At 40.5% G+C, this 18,861-nt stretch overlaps 1 protein-coding gene across 1 annotated transcript in view; it reads left to right on the plus strand.

The window, feature by feature from the left end:
• Positions 1 to 2,403: 2,403 nt before the first annotated feature.
• The window catches only part of LOC119794001 (fibroin heavy chain-like), a 35,629-nt gene continuing 19,171 nt past the window's right edge, over positions 2,404 to 18,861 (plus strand). Inside the window, exons 1-25 of the mRNA XM_038301335.1 lie at positions 2,404 to 2,559; positions 5,523 to 5,675; positions 6,803 to 7,168; positions 7,302 to 7,322; positions 7,408 to 7,800; positions 7,876 to 8,013; positions 8,106 to 8,126; positions 8,213 to 8,389; positions 11,637 to 11,723; positions 11,915 to 11,965; positions 12,045 to 12,266; positions 12,309 to 12,623; positions 14,509 to 14,580; positions 14,716 to 14,763; positions 14,849 to 14,911; positions 14,997 to 15,038; positions 15,184 to 15,249; positions 15,367 to 15,411; positions 15,551 to 15,853; positions 16,039 to 16,074; positions 16,159 to 16,788; positions 16,979 to 17,011; positions 17,101 to 17,595; positions 17,701 to 17,730; positions 18,561 to 18,776. Of these exons, the coding sequence (XP_038157263.1) occupies positions 2,484 to 2,559; positions 5,523 to 5,675; positions 6,803 to 7,168; positions 7,302 to 7,322; positions 7,408 to 7,800; positions 7,876 to 8,013; positions 8,106 to 8,126; positions 8,213 to 8,389; positions 11,637 to 11,723; positions 11,915 to 11,965; positions 12,045 to 12,266; positions 12,309 to 12,623; positions 14,509 to 14,580; positions 14,716 to 14,763; positions 14,849 to 14,911; positions 14,997 to 15,038; positions 15,184 to 15,249; positions 15,367 to 15,411; positions 15,551 to 15,853; positions 16,039 to 16,074; positions 16,159 to 16,788; positions 16,979 to 17,011; positions 17,101 to 17,595; positions 17,701 to 17,730; positions 18,561 to 18,776 (4,099 nt within the window). The 5' untranslated portion in view covers positions 2,404 to 2,483. The remainder of the gene's footprint in view (positions 2,560 to 5,522; positions 5,676 to 6,802; positions 7,169 to 7,301; positions 7,323 to 7,407; positions 7,801 to 7,875; positions 8,014 to 8,105; positions 8,127 to 8,212; positions 8,390 to 11,636; positions 11,724 to 11,914; positions 11,966 to 12,044; positions 12,267 to 12,308; positions 12,624 to 14,508; positions 14,581 to 14,715; positions 14,764 to 14,848; positions 14,912 to 14,996; positions 15,039 to 15,183; positions 15,250 to 15,366; positions 15,412 to 15,550; positions 15,854 to 16,038; positions 16,075 to 16,158; positions 16,789 to 16,978; positions 17,012 to 17,100; positions 17,596 to 17,700; positions 17,731 to 18,560; positions 18,777 to 18,861) is intronic.

Genomic DNA, 18,861 nt, shown 5'->3' on the forward strand with positions numbered 1-18,861 from the left:
TTAAATGAAGAGTCCGCTCACTTTCAGAATACAAACTTCTGAAAGTACTTTAAGTATGAAATTATTACATACTGTTCAATAAATGATAACTGTTTTTATCCATCCATCCATTTTCTTTTGCTTATCTGGGGCCAGGCCGCGGCGGCAGTGTTTTTAATTAACAGTAATTTCATTAGAATGTGTTTTACTGGAGGCATCCATGTTTGTCTAAGAACACTAGTGCCACCTACTGATTTGTGACATCACGGTGCGGTATCGACTGTTGAGCAAGTCCCAGTGCTGTATCTGGTGTTTGTCACAATGCGCTATTATCCATGGTGGAGACGACCAGTGCGCTGTGCGAAGCAGAGAGTAACCGATTAGTGACATGTTTTTTCTCTAGCCAGAAGTTCAATGGCAAATCCTCCCCCTTCAATTCAATGACAAACCCGTCCGTGGAGGACCATGACTCGGAAAGCTGAAAAAACTTTTCTTTTTACTTTTACCCAATGTATTACAACATCCCACTGCCATGCACATGGGCATTGTCAGTTTAACTATACTGTAGCTCTGGTGAATTTCAATGGCAAAGTCCTCTGGACATTTTTAGAGATAGGCACCAGCCCCACCGCGACCGTGACAAGGACTAATCACGAGAAAATGGGTGGATATAGTGGCTGCAGCTGAAGTTAATTATGGTGCGGACTGGTGGCTGAAGGCGACTGAGGGAAATCCAGCATGGAGTGGGAACCAATTAGTCCAAAATCTCTGCTCAAACTTTTCAAGGATCAGAGATCTCAGCGGCTTACCCTAGGGGTTTTTGAAAGGAGACCCTGAAAAATTGCAAAATCTCTGATTTATAAAATCTTGTGGTTATTGATTTGGTCTTGGAAAAATGCTGGAGCTCCTTACCCTTGTGTAATTTCCAGGGGATTTAATATAGTTTGGTTGTCTGTTCCATCTATCCATAGATGCGTTCATCTAGGTTGAGGGATGTCTTTCAACCAAGTCTTTTAAATATTTAGTAGGTGGTTCTGAAGGAGCATAGGTTAATTTGGTTGTTCTTATGGGCTATCCCAGGCATCCCCAAAGTTGGTCCTTGAGGCCTGCTGTCCTGCAGGTTTTAGAGGTTTCTCTACTTTAGCACAGCTGATTCTAATGATTGCAGTTCAGCAAAAGCCCGTTAATCAACTATCAATGTAAATCAGAGCTGGAGCAGGGAAACCTCTAAAACCTGCAGAAGAGCGGCCCTCGAGGACCGACTTTGGGAATGCCTGGGCTATCTGGTCCTTAAGTACCAAAAGCTGTGTCTGCATTCTCACCCCGGGGCTGCTTAACATTAATCCTCTTCTCTATTGCTAATAAAGGTGTAATTGAGGAGTGAAAACTGTCAAGGATCGAAACTTCAGGGTCTCCTCCTTACATTGTGAAGATGATGTTGATCCTGTTGGTATTTCTGAGCCGTAATCTTGAGGGTTATTAGTTTGCAGGAAGTGACCAGGATGAGAGGGAGGTCCACTGAGGCTGAGATCATGGCTCTAAATCAAAACATGATTTATTGGTCCTATATGAAAACTGGGTCAGTCTCTGCTTCAAGCAGATTAATGACATCAGTTTGGTGTCCTGTTAACAGTGATGATAGGATGGAGTGGGTGCAGGAAGTGCATAGACTTTGGCTCTGTCCGCATCTGAGCCAGAAAGTTAAGTTCTTGATTTACACCATCTATTGAGCAAGAGTGATAGAACAAGATCCCAGACAAGGGTAGCTTAAGTAAGATAAGGTAATCATCTTTTAAAGGCATCCCATTGGGAAGAGACAGACTGAGGGCTCATGAGAGGGACTTTTTTCAGTTCTTTGAATTATTTCATTACTGTACCTTTGATGTGTTTTTTTTCAAGGTCTGGTGTTTGGACGCCTGCCAGGCTGAACCACTCATCCCTTTTCATAAGTTATTCTCAAAGCATAAGAGTGCTACACATTTCAGCTGAGTAACCAAACTTTTTCATTTTTACTGTATGTTCTTTTTTTGTCTGACACCACAGCAACATTTCCAAATCTTTAACAGCACAGAAAATGTGTTTTTTTTTTTTTGGTTTGTTGGGGAATTCAGGGAAAAATAACAACAACCAAAATAAGCTGCTTTCAAATTAATGGATTCTCTTTTCACTGTTTCCCTTGTTTTCTCATTTCCAGCGCTTTTTTATCTGGCATTCTCTCTCTTGCTGGCAGCATAACCTCATAAAGTAAAGTCATTTGAGGGCTAAAGCAGCCCATTTGGTTTAACAAGGTGATGCAGTGTTATTTCTTTTTCTCTCTCTCCTTTTCTCCCCTTCTATCTCACTCCTCATTCCTTCGTACCCAATTGACACAGTCTCCTGCTTTGCATAATTTTGCCTTTTTTCTCTGTATTTCCCCTCCTTCTTCCTAAAGGCCGTGAGCCGTGATAGGCTTAGTGGGAATAAAACCTGGGGCGTGTGGGAGGTGAGTGACATTTTGGAGCGAGATGGCGAGAGGGACGGCTGCCACATACCTGCATGGAGTTCTTCTCCTGGCTCTGTGGAAACCCTCGCTGCAAGGAGGTGAGTCTCCCTTCAATGCATGTGTGCAGAGAAGTGCAGATCAGCATCTGTGGGTCAGGTGTCATAGAAAGTTTGTGTAACAGAGTCAGTAGATAAGATGCATGTTTACTGAGAGTTTAGGAGATTGTTTTATTCAATTGGAGATCCTCTAGACTTTAAATATGTTATGAAATACTCTAAACACTAGTTATTTTTTGACTAAAGAACTTACATTAAATATGAAAATAACCAAAACTACTATTGGAGTCTTTATCTAAATGATCTAGTCTTTGAGAAGCTTGCAGGTGAAAACAAGGATCAGACTTTTGTTGGGCTCAGCTTAAGGTTTATTAACTTTTTATTTTAAAAAGTAGTGTTTGACAATAAGTTGAGAATTAAAAAAAAACTTGCTGCCAAGTGTTTAGTGATTAAAAAAATAAAGATTTTCAAATCTTACTTTTTTTTGGATGTCAAAACAAAATAAAATAAGACAGAATAAGACATTGTATGCATGTTTTTAATTCTAAAAATACACAGTGCATTTTCTGTCTGAGGTTTAAGAAGGGTATCGTTCAAATAAACCTTTAATTGCACTAATCTATTTCAATGTCTTATGCGTGTGACATCCTTAGCAATTAGTCAATTAAGAGCTTAAGACTTTGCAGATTCGTTTGCAATTATTCCAGGTTATTCATCCCTGCTGCCATCAGACTTTACAATGCGGTCCTATAACTGCAACAACTTGTGCAATAACTAATGTGCAATAACTATTTAATACCTTTTCCAATAACCTGTGCAATAATCCTGTTAAATAAGAGACTGGAAGCACTGTATATACCCCATGCACCTTTTCCTCCTTTTGGCACCTTATTTTGTGTATTGAGTCAATGTGACAAGTGAATTTCTCCTCAGTGAGATCAATAAAGACAATCTTATCTCATAGAGGAGAACTTCTGCTAGTTAAGAATAACTGCAGTCATTTATTTGATTAATTTACTTACTTAGACTGAAACAGTCTGCACAAGTCCTTAGAGAAGGAATCCTACCCAGAACCTGATTTACATCATCACATCTTTTAAATACAAATCTCTTGTACATATTATTGCCTTTCATAAGATAAACAAACACAAAGTGATTACTGATTCCCATCTGAACGTGTGCCTGGCATTAGGTTTCATTTCCCCTTTACCCTGATGCACCTAATAATTAAAATAATGAAATGAAAGCAGCACTCTAGATGTTTTAACCCCCTGAATTGGCTTAATTCGATAAATATTAAATGATTTCTCAGATCAACATACAGAACTTGGCAAGTATTGAGTTGCCATTCTCAAAAACCCGCCTAGATAATTTTAGTGTTGGATCCATCACTGAATGAGTTATGTGACCCGGAGCATTGCTTTATTTGCCTTAAACATGAGAGCTAACAAAGCTAAGACTTGTTGTAGCAAACAAAACAGATATAACACTTTCCTTATGAGAGAATTATTTAGTTCTCTGATGTAGGGTTTAATCTGGAGAGGTGAATGTGACCTTTTTCAGATTCCAAAAGACTGAAGGAGACTGTTTAATTCTGTGACAGTATAGTGTTGCCAGTTGCCCTAAGGGAGTTCATTCTATGATGACATGACATGTCAAAGCTGGTAGGCTTTGGACATGTCAGTGTTTATCAAAGAAGCATTTAGAAGACCCATAGTAACTCTACATGAACTGCAGAGATCCTGAGCTTTGCTGGCCTGGATACATCAACCGTTAGATTTCTACTTTACAAATCTAGCCTTTATGCAAGAGTGAAAAAACACATCCTCTGTCAAATAAAAGCTATAAACATAGAGTAGACAGCACTTCTCTTGGTAAGTGGTTGGGCATACAAGACAAATCTCCAAGATCTTCAAGAAACAACTGCATTTATATGGAAATGAAATCCCATATATGAAATAACTTCTGATGGCAGCTGGATGAGCTGGATTTTAATTTGGAGTGTCAGATTAATGAGGGCCACATCATAGGATTTAGTTAATAAAGAGATTTGCATATTATCCCTGCATTTGGATGGCACCTGGTTTAAATTCAGTGACCATGTATAAAGATTTAAAAGTGTAAATATTTTTTTTTTTTTGCAATAAACCATCTCTGACGTTCCCTTTAAAAAAAATCCAAACCTGAAATTGACTGGCCGGAAAAATGTGTCTAAAGCACATTACATAAAACTAGAAATAGTGTACTATACAAAACGGGCTTAAATAATGAGCATAACTGTTATATTTTATAAACAGGGTTTAGTAAAGCTAAATTTACCTGTTGAATTGATGAGATTTCAAAATGAATCCAGAGACACCATATTCCCAATAAGAAAAAAAAAAACAAAAAAAAAAAAAACAGACAGGTGTAAAATGTTATACTTCCTTTGTACCAGAGTGTGTTCATATGTAACTACAGACTTAAGATAAGTCTGCAGACACAGTTGGTGTTGGTGAGCAGTAGAGTTATTTAGTGTTGTTCATGTACATGGCATTACTGTGACATCACTAACTCACATTCTTCAAGAATCCCTGCAGACTTCTTTTTACATCTGGACTGTGAGTTCTTGACAAACTTTTCCTTTTATAGCTGTTGCCTCTGTGTGTTTCTATTTTTGGTAACAGAGAATGATGAAATATAAAACATAGGTGCAGAAAATTGTGAGAATTATGAGTGCAGAATTATGAGAATGCATGCCTTTTTGGTTAGGCAGCCTTAGTTATCAGCTGGAGATAAATCAGCATTTACAAAAACAAACATGAACGAAATGTAAAAAAAAAAAACTGCTTTAAGAAGTCTCAATATCTGAAATATTATGTTTCTTCTTTCTACAAGAGGATAGATAATAGCGTTATTTATTATCAATGCGCCAAGATCTACCATTTTTTAAAACACTATGAAACAGCTGTAGGTTTGCCAAAGAAACAAATGACTTTTTCACCCCATCTGATGTTTTTAACCAGGTGTATATGTTCCAACCTCTGGAGGAGCTGGAACCGGCACAGGAGCTGGAACAGGAGCCGGCGGTACTGGAACTGGACCAGGCTTTGGTGCAGGAGGAGGTAGTCCAGATTTCCAGTCTGGTGGGGGTGGTGGACTTGGTGCTGGTCTAGGTGGTTTGTTTTTTTCTTGTGTTTTATTGATTCTCACTGCATTCCTTGACATTTACCTTTTAAATAGACCATTTAAGTGGTTCATGTTGACCCGTTGGGAAGAAAATAATGGACCTTCATCACTTCAAGGGATTTTAACTGTTGTTTCCAACACGTGAGCTCATAAAATGGGACATTTAAATAGCATTTACTAAAGGTTAGTGTTTTTGGATCTTAATAACAATAAATTCCTTATGCTGATTCAAGTTGAGATAGAAAAATTCAGCTGTAACTCTTTGATTTGCTTCTTTTTCAATTATCATGGCATCCCTCAAATCAATATATAATTTGTATCCTATACCAAGTGAAATTATGTTCAATCAATTATTGACCTCATCTTGTAAATTAGAAATCTGACCTTATCAACAGTATATGTCTCAAAGGCTTTAAAGATCCAAACCAACATTGAAGAATGTATCCTCTTTTAAAAGTAAAATAAGTAATATGGATTCGTCAAACTGCTCCAATAAAAGTCACCAATGATCTCTTCACTGTATCTTGCAAAAGCTTCACGTCTATAAAGTTACACCTAAAACTGTTTATCACTTACTGCACATTATGTCGGCAATATTCTAAATGGTTTGGGGTTTGCAAAAAAATTTATTGCACCTTATGTGACCAATAGAATATTGGTTGCATCAGGTACACTTAATATGGACTTGTATTACTAATTTCATCCAGGCTATTTTACATATGTATTACAGTATGTCATTTAAATTTTCCTTGTTAAACAATGACTTAGAAAGGCATCGTGAATAATAATCTTATTTCTTTTTATTTTTTTTTCTCAGTGTCCTGTCTGTAGCAATAAGAATAATTGTCTTGATGCCAACAAGAGCCCAACAGATTTAACTTTCACAAGTGGATCAGCTTGGCTTGCTCCATATTGTTCTGCTTGATTTATATATGTAATAGCTTTATTATGATTCATGCAGCGGGTATTAAAGATTATATGGACCCTGCAATGGGAAAGTAGAACAGGAAAGGAAAAACAAGAAAAAGGAGAAAAGTTGAAAGAAAGAGGAGATTAAAGGGAGACTGATACATTTTATAATAATCTTATTTCAACTCATTTGCCCCTTATTCCTCAGGATATGGTGGACAAGGACCCGGAGGATTTGGTCCTGGAGGCATAGGACCAGGAAGTGTTAGACCTGGTGGTTTTGGTCCAGGAGGAGTTGGTCCGGGAGGAGTTGGACCAGGTGGTTTTGGTCCCGGAGGAGTTGGCCCAGGAGGAGTTGGCCCAGGAGGAGTTGGACCAGGTGGTTTTGGTCCGGGAGGAGTCGGCCCAGGAGGAGTCGGCCCAGGAGGAGTTGGCCCAGGAGGAGTTGGACCAGGTGGCTTTGGTCCAGGAGGAGTTGGTCCAGGAGGAGTTGGCCCAGGAGGAGTCGTACCAGGTGGTTTTGGCCCGGGAGGAGTTGGCCCAGGAGGAGTTGGACCTGGGGTCTTTAGGCCAGGTACTTTTGGTCCAGGCCGTGGTGAAGTAGGAGTAGTACCTGGTTCTGTTAAGCTTGTTTATGCATTTCTATTTTTCCCATATTCTTCTGTTTTTATAAACTGTAAACTATCATCTTTTATTTCTTATTCCAGGTGTGAAACCTCCTAAAACAGGTAGGATAGGTTAGCTAGACCAAAAATAGTTTCTAAATCAGCTTTAAAACAACAACAAAAAAACACCATCCTACTCTTTTTGTAGGAGGTGGCTACAGTGGGCTTGGAACAGGACAAGGAGGTGTCGGTGTAGGAGGAGGACTGAGACCAGGTGGAGTGGGCACTGGTTTTGGACCAGGCGGAGTTGGCCAAGGAGGATTTGGTCAAGGAGGAGTAGGACCAGGAGGAGTTGGTCAAGGAGGAGTAGGACCAGGTGGAGCTGGCCCAGGAGGAGTTGGTCAAGGAGGTGTCAGACCGGGTGGAGTTGGCCCAGGAGGGGTTGGTCAAGGAGGAGTTGGACCAGGTGGAGTTGGCCCAGGAGGATTTGGTCCAGGCGGAGTTGGACCAGGTGGAGTTGGCCCAGGAGGATTTGGTCCAGGAGGAGTTGGACCAGGTGGAGTTGGTCCAGGAGGATTTGGTCCAGGAGGAGTTGGACCGGGTGGAGTTGGCCCAGGAGGATTTGGTCCAGGAGGAGTTGGACCAGGTGGAGTTGGCCCAGGAGGAGTTGGACCAGGAGGAGTTGGACCGGGTGGAGTTGGCCCAGGAGGATTTGGTCCAGGCGGAGCTGGACCTGGTGGAGTTGGAACCGGGGGTTTTAGACCAGGCACTTTTGGTCCAGGAAGTGGTGGACTAGGGGTAATTCCTGGGGCTGGTAAGAAAAGTTTTGCACATTTTTCTACCAATTTTATATTCTTCTGTGTTTTTATCTGTAAACTGTCATTTTTTTCCCCCACCTTATTCCAGGTGGAAAACCTCCTAAAACAGGTGGGACGCATTGGCTGGACTAAAAATGGTTGCTGCATCAGCATAAAAAAACAACAAAACAAATACAGCATTCTACTTTTCTTTAGGAGGTGGATATGGTGGGCTTGGAACAGGACAAGGAAGTGCAGGAGGAGGACTGAGACCAGGAGGAGTTGGTACTGGTTTTGGACCAGGTGGAGGTGGCCCTGGAGGCTTTGGAACTGGTCCTGGTGGAGTTGGCCCAGGTGGATTTGGCCAAGTAGGAGCTGGTACAGCTGGCCAAGGTACAGATAAATTTCTTTACCTGATTATTTATGAACTTTTGGTTTTTAAAACAAGTATTTCCAATACTTAATGAATGACAACATTCAAATGGTCTTATGCCTAGTTGAATGCCTTAAATCTAATATAAAATCAACTGATTACGGTAAATTACCTTTTGAAAAATCTATACAAAAATGCGTCTTAGCTCTAAGTGACCTGTCACATTACAACCATAAACCTTAAGTTGTTTATGAGGAAGTTAATGTAATAGACCAGTACATTTAAAGCATGTGCTTTTTAAGACCTGGGATTTATTTATGCACCCTGTGTTTGCAAGCAGAGCAAACCTGGGTGGATTCAGAGATTCTACTTTTTTTTCTTCAAAAGCCTTGTTTTTCACTTTACCACTGTGTCCCTCCTTCTATTAAACTGATGTGTTTGCCTCCAATTACTGTGTCAGTCTGACCAAAATAGACCAGGGGTGTACAGGCCTGATAACACCAGTCTGGTGGAGTTCTTGGGATATAACTCAGCATTCTTTTTCCTTTAAGCTCAAAGAGTTAATTGATATTTTCCAATCCTCTTCTGGATCATACATGAGTTCTCTTCAAAACTTTAGATGGGTCTGGACATTTACTGGATTAAGCAGGGGTTCATGCCTGGCACGGCAGGATTTAACTCCCTGTAAGCATAGTGTTTTACTGATGTTAGCCTCTGTTTCTTTGGTCCCAGCTCTCTGCAGGTCATTCATCATCATTCCTCTGTGTAGTTCTGTTTTTTTTTTGCACTGTTCTCATGATCACTTTGACCTCACTGGATAAGATCTTCCACTTGGCTCACATGAAACAGATATTATCATTAGCCTTAGATTAGCCTGTTTTATTCATACCAACCTGCTTGCCTATTGTAGATTCACTCATCCCAGACTGGCACAGGTCTATATTTTCATCCTAGTGTCCTTCTACACATCTTTGGTCCTAGCCACAATTGAGTTTGGAGTCTGACTGTTTGAGGCAGTGGACAGGTGTGTTAGATACAGATAATAGATCAACAAGGTGTGATTAATACAGACATCTTACTTTTGACATTTTCCACATTCAATTACTGCAGTTTTTGGTGGAAAGATCACTGCAGGTTATCTTCTACGGGTAAATAAATTTCAACACAAATCTAGCTTTTCTGGGAATATCTTAGGATTTGGGGAAACAAACAGCTTCACAAAGACCAATAAACAAACTAGATGTGTCAAGGAAAAAGTTTAAAGCCATGGAGGTTTGAGGCTGCAGCTGTCTACAGCTAAATGGAAGTTAGTGGCAAATTTCCCAGATGGTCTACGTTCAATCAGACTTAGCTTTATCCAATTTGTGAAGAGAAATCAGTACTTTATCCGTGTACATTTATAGAGTGAATACCAATTTATTACGCAATTCTGTAGAGCTGTAATTGTAACTGCAGCAAAAAAAAAAAAAAAAAATTGCTTCTATAGAGTTTTGACTGAGCAGATCTGGAAAGAACTGGAAATAAAAGTTGGACATTTTTGTATATGTTCCTTTCAACTTCAGAATTCTGCATTACTTTGTGACCCATCAAATGAATTTGCATCAAAACAAATCTTTTGGGTTTGTGGTTGTAACATAAAAAAAAAAAACTTAGAAACGTCAAGGTTTAGGAATATTTTTGAAGAGATGGTATGTTAATATGTTAAAGAAATTTCTTGCAACAAATAATAAGAGGGGAAAAAGCACAGGCTAAATAATAGTTTGAACCTATCTGTGGACTAGTTATCTAATATAGTGAAAGTCATATCAGCAAACTTATTTAGAAGTTTAAACCATCTCCATTTTCTGCTGTAATATTAGTAAAAGAATAATGGTCATTTCTTTCAAATCAACAAACAAATGAAGGATAAATACTTCGTAAATATACGGTAGCATTATTTCATATGCTGCCAAATCAACATCATAGGCTTTTGTTCTGACAACACCCACAAATGCATATAGTGATAAAGGGTAAAATGTGTTAGGCATGGGAGTCCCTCGATAAAGAATGGAAGTCATTATGTTAGTCACAGGGATTTGCTTTGAAATTGGAGGCCTCCTTGTTTTTCATTCCACGTATATGTGAGCTGCTTGTCCTGGATGGAACATTTTTAATGATACTATGAAAACAGTTCATATGGGATAAGCCTTGGTTTTGGCAAAGCTTTTTAAATTCCACCCATTGTGCTGGTGGGTAGAAAATAGGTCAGTAAAAGCATAGGAAACATGTTTGTATGTCGTGTTTGCAGTTAACAAAAAGCCGCATAAAAGTGTAATATAATTAAGAGCATGATCATGCAAAATCCACTTAGCTCTTAAATACATGTTCTGTACTTGGATTCTACAAATGTCTACTTTTTAAAGTCAGTTCAGTGATCTCGATTTTCTACTATGGTTTGTTAACTTTTGCCTGACAATATTTGCCATTTTTCTGCTAAACAAGATCATGGATTTCCAGTGAATCCACCATGTTTGTTTCTTGCACTGTTTTTGTAGTTCAAGTTGAAGGATGTGAAGCAAAAGTGGATAAATTCAAATATTCGGTTGTTGGATGCAATTGACTGAACCCCCCCAATAGTATCAGAACCTCTTTGAAGGGGAATCTCCTACATCCATACCACTATTACCAGCCACTTTATCACTTTAACAAACCACATGGCATTTATTTATCATGGCAGCAGTTGATGCCCTTCCACTTCACTGTCTGAGGGGTCAGTTCCTTCTGTCTAGGTTGTTGTTTTGATAGCCCATCCTAATGTCTTCTGATTTTTTTTTCACTGTAAGTATGATTCTAGCTCCTTAAGGACTGTTTTTTGAATAGCAATACTACATAAACAATTCGGCAATTTATTTGATTGTCATTTTTGTCTTGGTAAACACATGATCCAAGGATTTAAAAGCATATGTACCCTTTAATGCTCAAATGTTCTGGTTAACTCAATCAAACAATCAGAGAACTGCTTGGATAGTACAAAGCTACTCTGTGGTAAATCTGTGCAAATTAATACAATAAAGCAGAAGCATATAAATCTAGAAAATAAACAAAACAATCAAAATGATGATAGATTTTTCAAGGTTTAAGAAAAATTAACAGGATTCCAAGATAGGAGAATCATACAGAAATAGATGCAATTGAGACTACATGTCACAGTTTTATGGTAGCTTACAGCATTTCCACAAAAAAAAAAAAAAAAAAAAGATGATTGCTTCTTCTCTTTCTCTTTACCAGGGTATGGAGGCCTTGGTGCAGGTGGTCCCGGAGGAGGCAGTGGTGTGGTTACAGGTCAGGGAGCAGGTACAGGCTACAGACCTGGAGGTGAGTTAATTAATTGTCACAGCTGTTGGGTGTCTTGTAAACACATCTGTCATGGCTGTTGGAGTCAGAAAATCCACTTTAAATGATAATGTGATATAATGTGACTCAAACATTTGACATTTCTTATGAAAACAATTAATGAGCATTAATTGTCATAAATAACTGTCTAAGAAGTCCTATAATCTCTTTAGGTGGTTATGGGGGATATGGTGGTGGTTATGGACCCAAACCTCCTAAAACAGGTTGGTGTTTTATTAAGCTTTTTTTTTAAATCATCAGTAGTTAGTAAAATGTGATTGATGTATGTTTTTGTTACCATAGGTGGTGCGGGAACAGGGGTTGGAGCAGGTGGAACTGGGTTTAGACCTGGAGGTGGTACAGGTGTTGGGCCTGGAGGAACTGGGCAGGTTCCTGGGGGAACAGGATTTGGTCCTGGAGGTACTGGGTTTGGACCTGGTGGAACCGGGCAAGTTCCTGGGGGAACAGGATTTGGTCCTGGAGGTACTGGGTTTGGACCTGGTGGAACCGGGCAAGTTCCTGGGGGTACTGGGTTTGGACCTGGTGGAACTGGACAAGTTCCTGGGGGAACAGGATTTGGTCCTGGAGGTACGGGGTTTGGACCTGGTGGAACCGGGCAAGTTCCTGGGGGTACTGGGTTTGGACCTGGTGGAACCGGGCAAGTTCCTGGGGGAACCGGATTTGGTCCTGGAGGTACGGGGTTTGGACCTGGTGGAACTGGGCAAGTTCCTGGGAGTACAGGTTTTGGACCTGGTGGAACTGGGAGTGGTACTGGAGGGGCTGGGATTGGTCCAGGTGGTGCAGGAATCGCTCCTGGTGGAACTGGAGTTGGAACTGGAGGAACAGGAACCGGTGCCGGTGGAGCAGTTCCAGGCGGAGGTGGTAAATAGATTCTAATAAATTGAGCAATATGTAAATGTATATACGTATGGTCTCTAGCTAAAATGCTCACACCCTTCAAACTTTGTGCATATCTATTTAATTCAAATTTTATTTAATAGGCCATCAATTAGGAGTAAATATTTTTAAATTGAAATCAATTCATGTTTTTTTTTATGTGTTTCTACATAAATATTTAAAAACTCTGCTGTGTTTGTATTTATGCTCATCATTAAATTCCAGGCCAATCAATTACCAAAACAGCATCATTAAGACAGACAGAGCAGATATCTGCTTCATGAAATTTCAAAGAAGTGTTAGGTTATAAAAACCACGAACTTTCAACATCTTTTGGTCTACCCATCAACTGAAATAAATAAGAAAGAATATGCCCAAATTGGAGAGTTTGCTGAAAACCTGTTTAGGCACACATCACTATGAACGGATGTTTAACAGTGACAGAGAAATCTAGCCAGATTGATATTACACTACCGTTCAAAAGTTTGGGGTCACATTAAAATGTCCTTATTTTTGAAGGAAAAGCACTGTACTTTTCAATGAAGATAACATTAAACTAGTCTTAACTTTAAAGAAATACACTCTATACATTGCTAATGTGGTAAATGACTATTCTAGCTGCAAATGTCTGGTTTTTGGTGCAATATCTACATAGGTGTATAGAGGCCCATTTCCAGCAACTATCTCTCCAGTATTCTAATGGTACAATGTGTTTGCTCATTGGCTCAGAAGGCTAATTGATAATTATAAAACCCTTGTGCAATCATGTTCACACATCTGAAAACAGTTTAGCTCATTACAGAAGCTACAAAACTGACCTTCCTTTGAGCAGATTGAATTTCTGGAGCATCACATTTGTGGGGTCAATTAAATGCTCAAAATGGCCAGAAAAAGAGAACTTTCATCTGAAACTCGACAGCCTATTTTTGTTCTTAGAAATGAAGGCTATTCCATGCGAGAAATTGCTAAGAAATTGAAAATTTCCTACTCCTTTCAGAGGACAGCCCAAACAGGCTCTAACCAGAGTAGAAAAAGAAGTGTGAGGCCGCGTTGCACAACCGGGCAAGAAGATAAGTACATTAGAGTCTCTAGTTTGAGAAACAGACGCCTCACAGGTCCCCAACTGGCATCTTCATTAAATAGTACCCGCAGTAGCCTGTTTGTGCTGTGTTCAATGTGACCCCAAACTTTTGAACGGTAGTGTAGATGGAATCAACCAACACCCGGTTCATCATCCAGCAGAATGACAGCCTTTAACATACTGTCAGAGATACAAGGGAGCTGTCCGTGTTAAAATTGGCCTCCCATTGTGTAGAACTAAATCTGATTTAAAATCTATGGTTTGAAAAATGATGCTTTCAGATAACCTGCATCAAATCTAAGGGGGATATCTATTTTGGAAAGAGCAATGGGCCAAAAATGTTGTTTCTAGGTATACATTATAAAGCTTTTGTACATTTTGGATATGACAAAAATGCAAGACACCCAGTTTAGCTGTGCAAAAAGGTAAATCATTATTATTTATTGATACCAGTTGAGTTAGTCTAAACCATAAAATGTCCATCCATTATGTTAATGTTATAGTTATAACATGACAAATCCAGAAACAAATTAAGAGTTATATATTTTTTAGGCCAAACCTTGTACTCCTGAGTGCATTAAACACCATAGCAATCTTCTACATTTCTTTGAAAAATTACTCAGTTAAAAAGACAAGGCTGTAGGTCTGATTTCTATTGAAAATCCTGAAGGTTTTTTTTTATAAAGTTGTTTTGTCATGAACCTTTATGTTTAATCAAAGAAGTAATTCATCAGAAAGGTGTAAAAGTTCTACATAAATTATTTTTTGCCTGACAAATATTCTCTGCAGCTCCAGTATTGCCTCAGACTGGTGTAGGACTTGGAGGAAAGACAAGTGCTAAAGCATCCAAACAAGTTCCAGGTAAACCTCATATGATCTCAGCCAATCTGTCCCAACACTGTTTGGCAAAAGGGCCTGTCTTTATAAAGTATTATCTTAATCTACAATGACTGGTTTTATTATTGACATACAATTAATAGCATATGGTTTACACAGGAGTCGGAGTACCTGGACTTTATCAAGGTGGATTTGTACCAGGTCAAGGTGTGTTACAAATGTAAAAGTGTATGTAATGTATAATATCCTATATAGATGAAAACTTCTTAGTCTTTCTGTGTCCTCTGATAAGGTTTCGGAGGCCGTGGGGTTCTCCCTGGAGTAGCCACAGGGTCTGGTATTGGGCCTCAAACTGGTATATAAACCTTGTTCATCAATGATGGGAAAGCTGATTTTAGCATACAAGTCCAAAAACTCAAATTAAACTTTTTTTTTTGCAGGGACTGGGGTACTTGGTCAAGGTGGAACAGGACAAGCAGGCAGTCAGTATCTCACAGTCAGAACACTATCATTTAAAACACATAAATAACTTTGATTTCAAAATGAATACCTGTTAGTCTTGAAAAGAAAGTCACATTTTGTTTCCACTATTTTACACGACCATGTGTAACTTTAATATCGTGTTAGGTGGTCAACGTGGACAACAGTTATCTGGAGTTTTTCATGGTTACCCTCTAATATCACCAAAATCAGGTACACTGGAACTTACTGTAAGGGCTGTAAATTGTACCTGATTGTTACATAGAAACTGTTATACATCCAAAATACATATTGAAATCAGGCAATTTTAACTGTGTTGTTTAAATTTAGGGACAGGAAAATCAAAGAAACCTGGAAAAGCTGCAGCCAAATATGGTAACGCAAACTACTTGTGAAATCTATAACTGAGTGAGGATAACTTAAGGTGTTATTTCAATCTATTGGGCGAAATCAATAGTGCTGTTTTTTTGTTTTTTTTTTTTGTTTTTCTGTACACCTCTCTTTATTGCTGAAGCTGGAGGCGGTTCTCTTGGTCAGGGAAGCACCTTAGGCACTGGAAGACTTCCTGGAGGTGGAGTAGGAGTCATCCCTGGAACAGCAAGCGGAACAGGAGTCGGACCTAGAGTTGGGGATGGCTTTGGGACCAGTGGTGGACCTGGAGTGGGAACAGGAGTTGGACCTGGATTTGGTGGAGGAGTTGGACCAGGAGTTAGACCTGGAGTAGCAACAGGTGCTGGGACTGGAGCAGGGACAGGAGTTGGACCAGGATTTGGAGGAGGAGCTGGAACAGGAGTAGGCAGTAACACACCTGGGTTAGGTAAATCTGAAGGAGATAACTCTTCCCTGCTCTCTGAGGGGAAAAAGTTGAAATGTTTAAAGATTAAAGATATTTTCCTACTGTTTGATTTAATCAGTAATGACGATAAAATGTTATTTAAAAGTATATTTCATTTTAAAGTATCTGTTTTAATTAATGTAAGTTGATGTTTGTGCTCCACACAGGTTATGGCCCTGGCTCAGCCAAAGCACGCAAATATGGTGAGGCATACCTTCAAATAACTAAATCATTAGGTCCATAGATGTATCTTTTTTTACTCCATAAAATGTATTCAACATTTACAGGTAATGTAGGTCCTGGTGCAACTGGAGTTGGTTCAACAACAGGAGGGGGGGCACTAGGAGGGCTTGGCCGAGGCACAGGGTTGGGACCTGGTTCAGGACTTGGTTTTGGACCAGGTGGTGCTGGCACTGGATATGGACCAGGTGGAGTTGGACCAGGCGGTGTCGGCACTGGATATGGACCAGGCGGAGTTGGACCAGGCGGTGTCGGCACTGGATATGGACCAGGCGGAGTTGGACCAGGTGGTGTAGGCACTGGATATGGACCAGGCGGAGTTGGACCAGGCGGTGTCGGCACTGGATATGGACCAGGCGGAGTTGGACCAGGTGGAGTTGTGCCAGGTGGTGCTGGCACTGGATATGGACCAGGCGGAGTTGGACCAGGCGGTGTCGGCACTGGATATGGACCAGGCGGAGTTGGACCAGGCGGTGTCGGCACTGGATATGGACCAGGCGGAGTTGGACCAGGTGGTGTAGGCACTGGATATGGACCAGGCGGAGTTGGACCAGGTGGAGTTGTGCCAGGTGGTGCTGGCACTGGATATGGACCAGGTGGAGTTGGACCAGGGAGTGTTGGTACTGGATATGGACCTGGAGGTGTGGGACCAGGTGGAGTCGGAACTGGACCGGGGGGTAATCAGCAAATACTTTTATGGAAAATTTAGATAACTTTACTTTTTTAATGCTATTAGCCACTTAAACAATAATTTCATATTTTTGTTTATTCCTTATTAATTTTTCACTTTTTTACTATCAACGAACAGAGCACGGTGCAATAACTCTAACTTACTGATTTAGGAAGCACCTTTTTTTCTTATCCTAGGATATGATGCCAGTGCCAAAGCTCGCAAATATGGTAAAAAATAAAAATAAAAAACCACAGCACATTTAAGGAACTGTTTCCTAACATAAAAAAAAAAACGTGATGTTTCTGTTTGTTTGTAGGTATGTTAAGTGGAGCACTTGGAGGACCTTCAGGTGTTGGACAAAGTGGAGTTGGCCCTGGATATGGACCAGGAGGTGCTGGTCAAGGGGGAGTTGGCACTAGATATGGACCAGGAGGAGTTGGACCAGGTGGGGTTGGTACTGGATATGGACCAGGAGGAGTTGGACCAGGTGGGGTTGGCACTGGATATGGACCAGGAGGAGTTGGACCAGGTGGGGTTGGTACTGGATATGGACCAGGAGGAGTTGGACCAGGTGGGGTTGGTACTGGATATGGACCAGGAGGTGCTGGACCAGGTGGGGTTGGTACTGGGTATGGACCAGGAGGTGTTGGACCAGGTGGGGTTGGTACTGGATATGGACCAGGAGGTGCTGGACCAGGTGGGGTTGGTACTGGGTATGGACCAGGAGGTGTTGGACCAGGTGGGGTTGGTACTGGATATGGACCAGGAGGTGCTGGACCAGGTGGAGTTGGCACTGGATATGGAGCAGGAGGTAAAATGCAGAGCAAGCATATACTAGAATTCTAAAATAAAAACACAGATCATAAAGACACATTTGGTTGTTAAGATTCTTAATGTAATTATGGTGTATTTGCAGGATATGCAGGAGCCAAAGCACGCAAATATGGTGAGACAAGTTTTAAATACATTTACTGTGTTTTGGAATATTGCGATAAACATATACAGTTAATCAATTGGACGGCTATATATTTGATTGTAGATTGCATTTTCAGACTTGAGGAAGGGGGTGCTTCTGTTGCTTTAGGAAATAAACCATTTTTAGGTTAATTTGTGCTGAATAATTTTGATTTTGATCCAAGTGCAAGTGCTGGGTGATTGCAGCAATGCATCTGGCTATTTTCTAGACTCGTCCAGCATAGATATGAGCTTATTCATGGGTAGATAATATTTCACAAGCCCCCTGATGTACTAACTACCTAGGACCCTTCTTTTCCTGTGCCACGCAGCTCCCATACCCCACTTTTACACCAAGGTACGGGATCTTTTTAATCATGACCCTAAAATAGTTAATGAGAAACTGTTTTAACTTGCAGACAAAGAAGATCCATCGTTGGGACTTCTTTCCAAGAGAGGTGTTCTCAGTCTAGAAAAGATCTGAGTAAAGGCGAAGGCCCAGTAACTTTATGTGTAAATATCTAAGAGAGCAGGGCTAAAACACAACCATGCAGTGTGCCAGTGTTGAAAATCAGTCTTGAAGATGTGAATTTCCTTATCCTCACCACCTTGGGTCTGTCAGTGTCTTTCTGACTATTCATGGACTGTTGATATTGATGTGCTCCTTGATGTGGCCCTTGTACCTGTGCTTTTCCCACTCAGTTCTCCCATAGCCTAGCTGTAGGCCAGTGTGCCTCCTGATCTGTATGCTGTGTCCCAGGCATGATTGTTTTCTGATAGGCAGCATCAGGGCAGAAGTGATCAAACTAATCGTCTTTGCAGGAGTCCCTGGAGGTGTAGGAGGTACACTGGGTACAGGAGGAGTTGGGGTTGGAACTGGGCCCGGGTCTGGATTTGGAGTAGGTGGAGGGATTCCTGGAAGAGGGGGAGTGACAACTGGTGGTGGCCCTGGATCAGGACTTGGGACAGCAGGGACACCTGGTACCGGCATTGGAACAGGAGGAGGGCCTGGTGGCTTTGGACCAGGTAGTGCTGGAGGTAAAAACATGGTTCTGAAATAGCTCTAGAGCAGTTAGTATTATATTATTCTTTCTTTTTTTTTTTTCTTTTTTTTTTTTTTTAC

This window comes from Cyprinodon tularosa, unplaced genomic scaffold (genome assembly GCF_016077235.1).
Source record: "Cyprinodon tularosa strain WSP-4 unplaced genomic scaffold, ASM1607723v1 ctg466, whole genome shotgun sequence".
In the NCBI taxonomy this organism is placed as follows: Eukaryota; Metazoa; Chordata; class Actinopteri; order Cyprinodontiformes; family Cyprinodontidae; genus Cyprinodon; species Cyprinodon tularosa.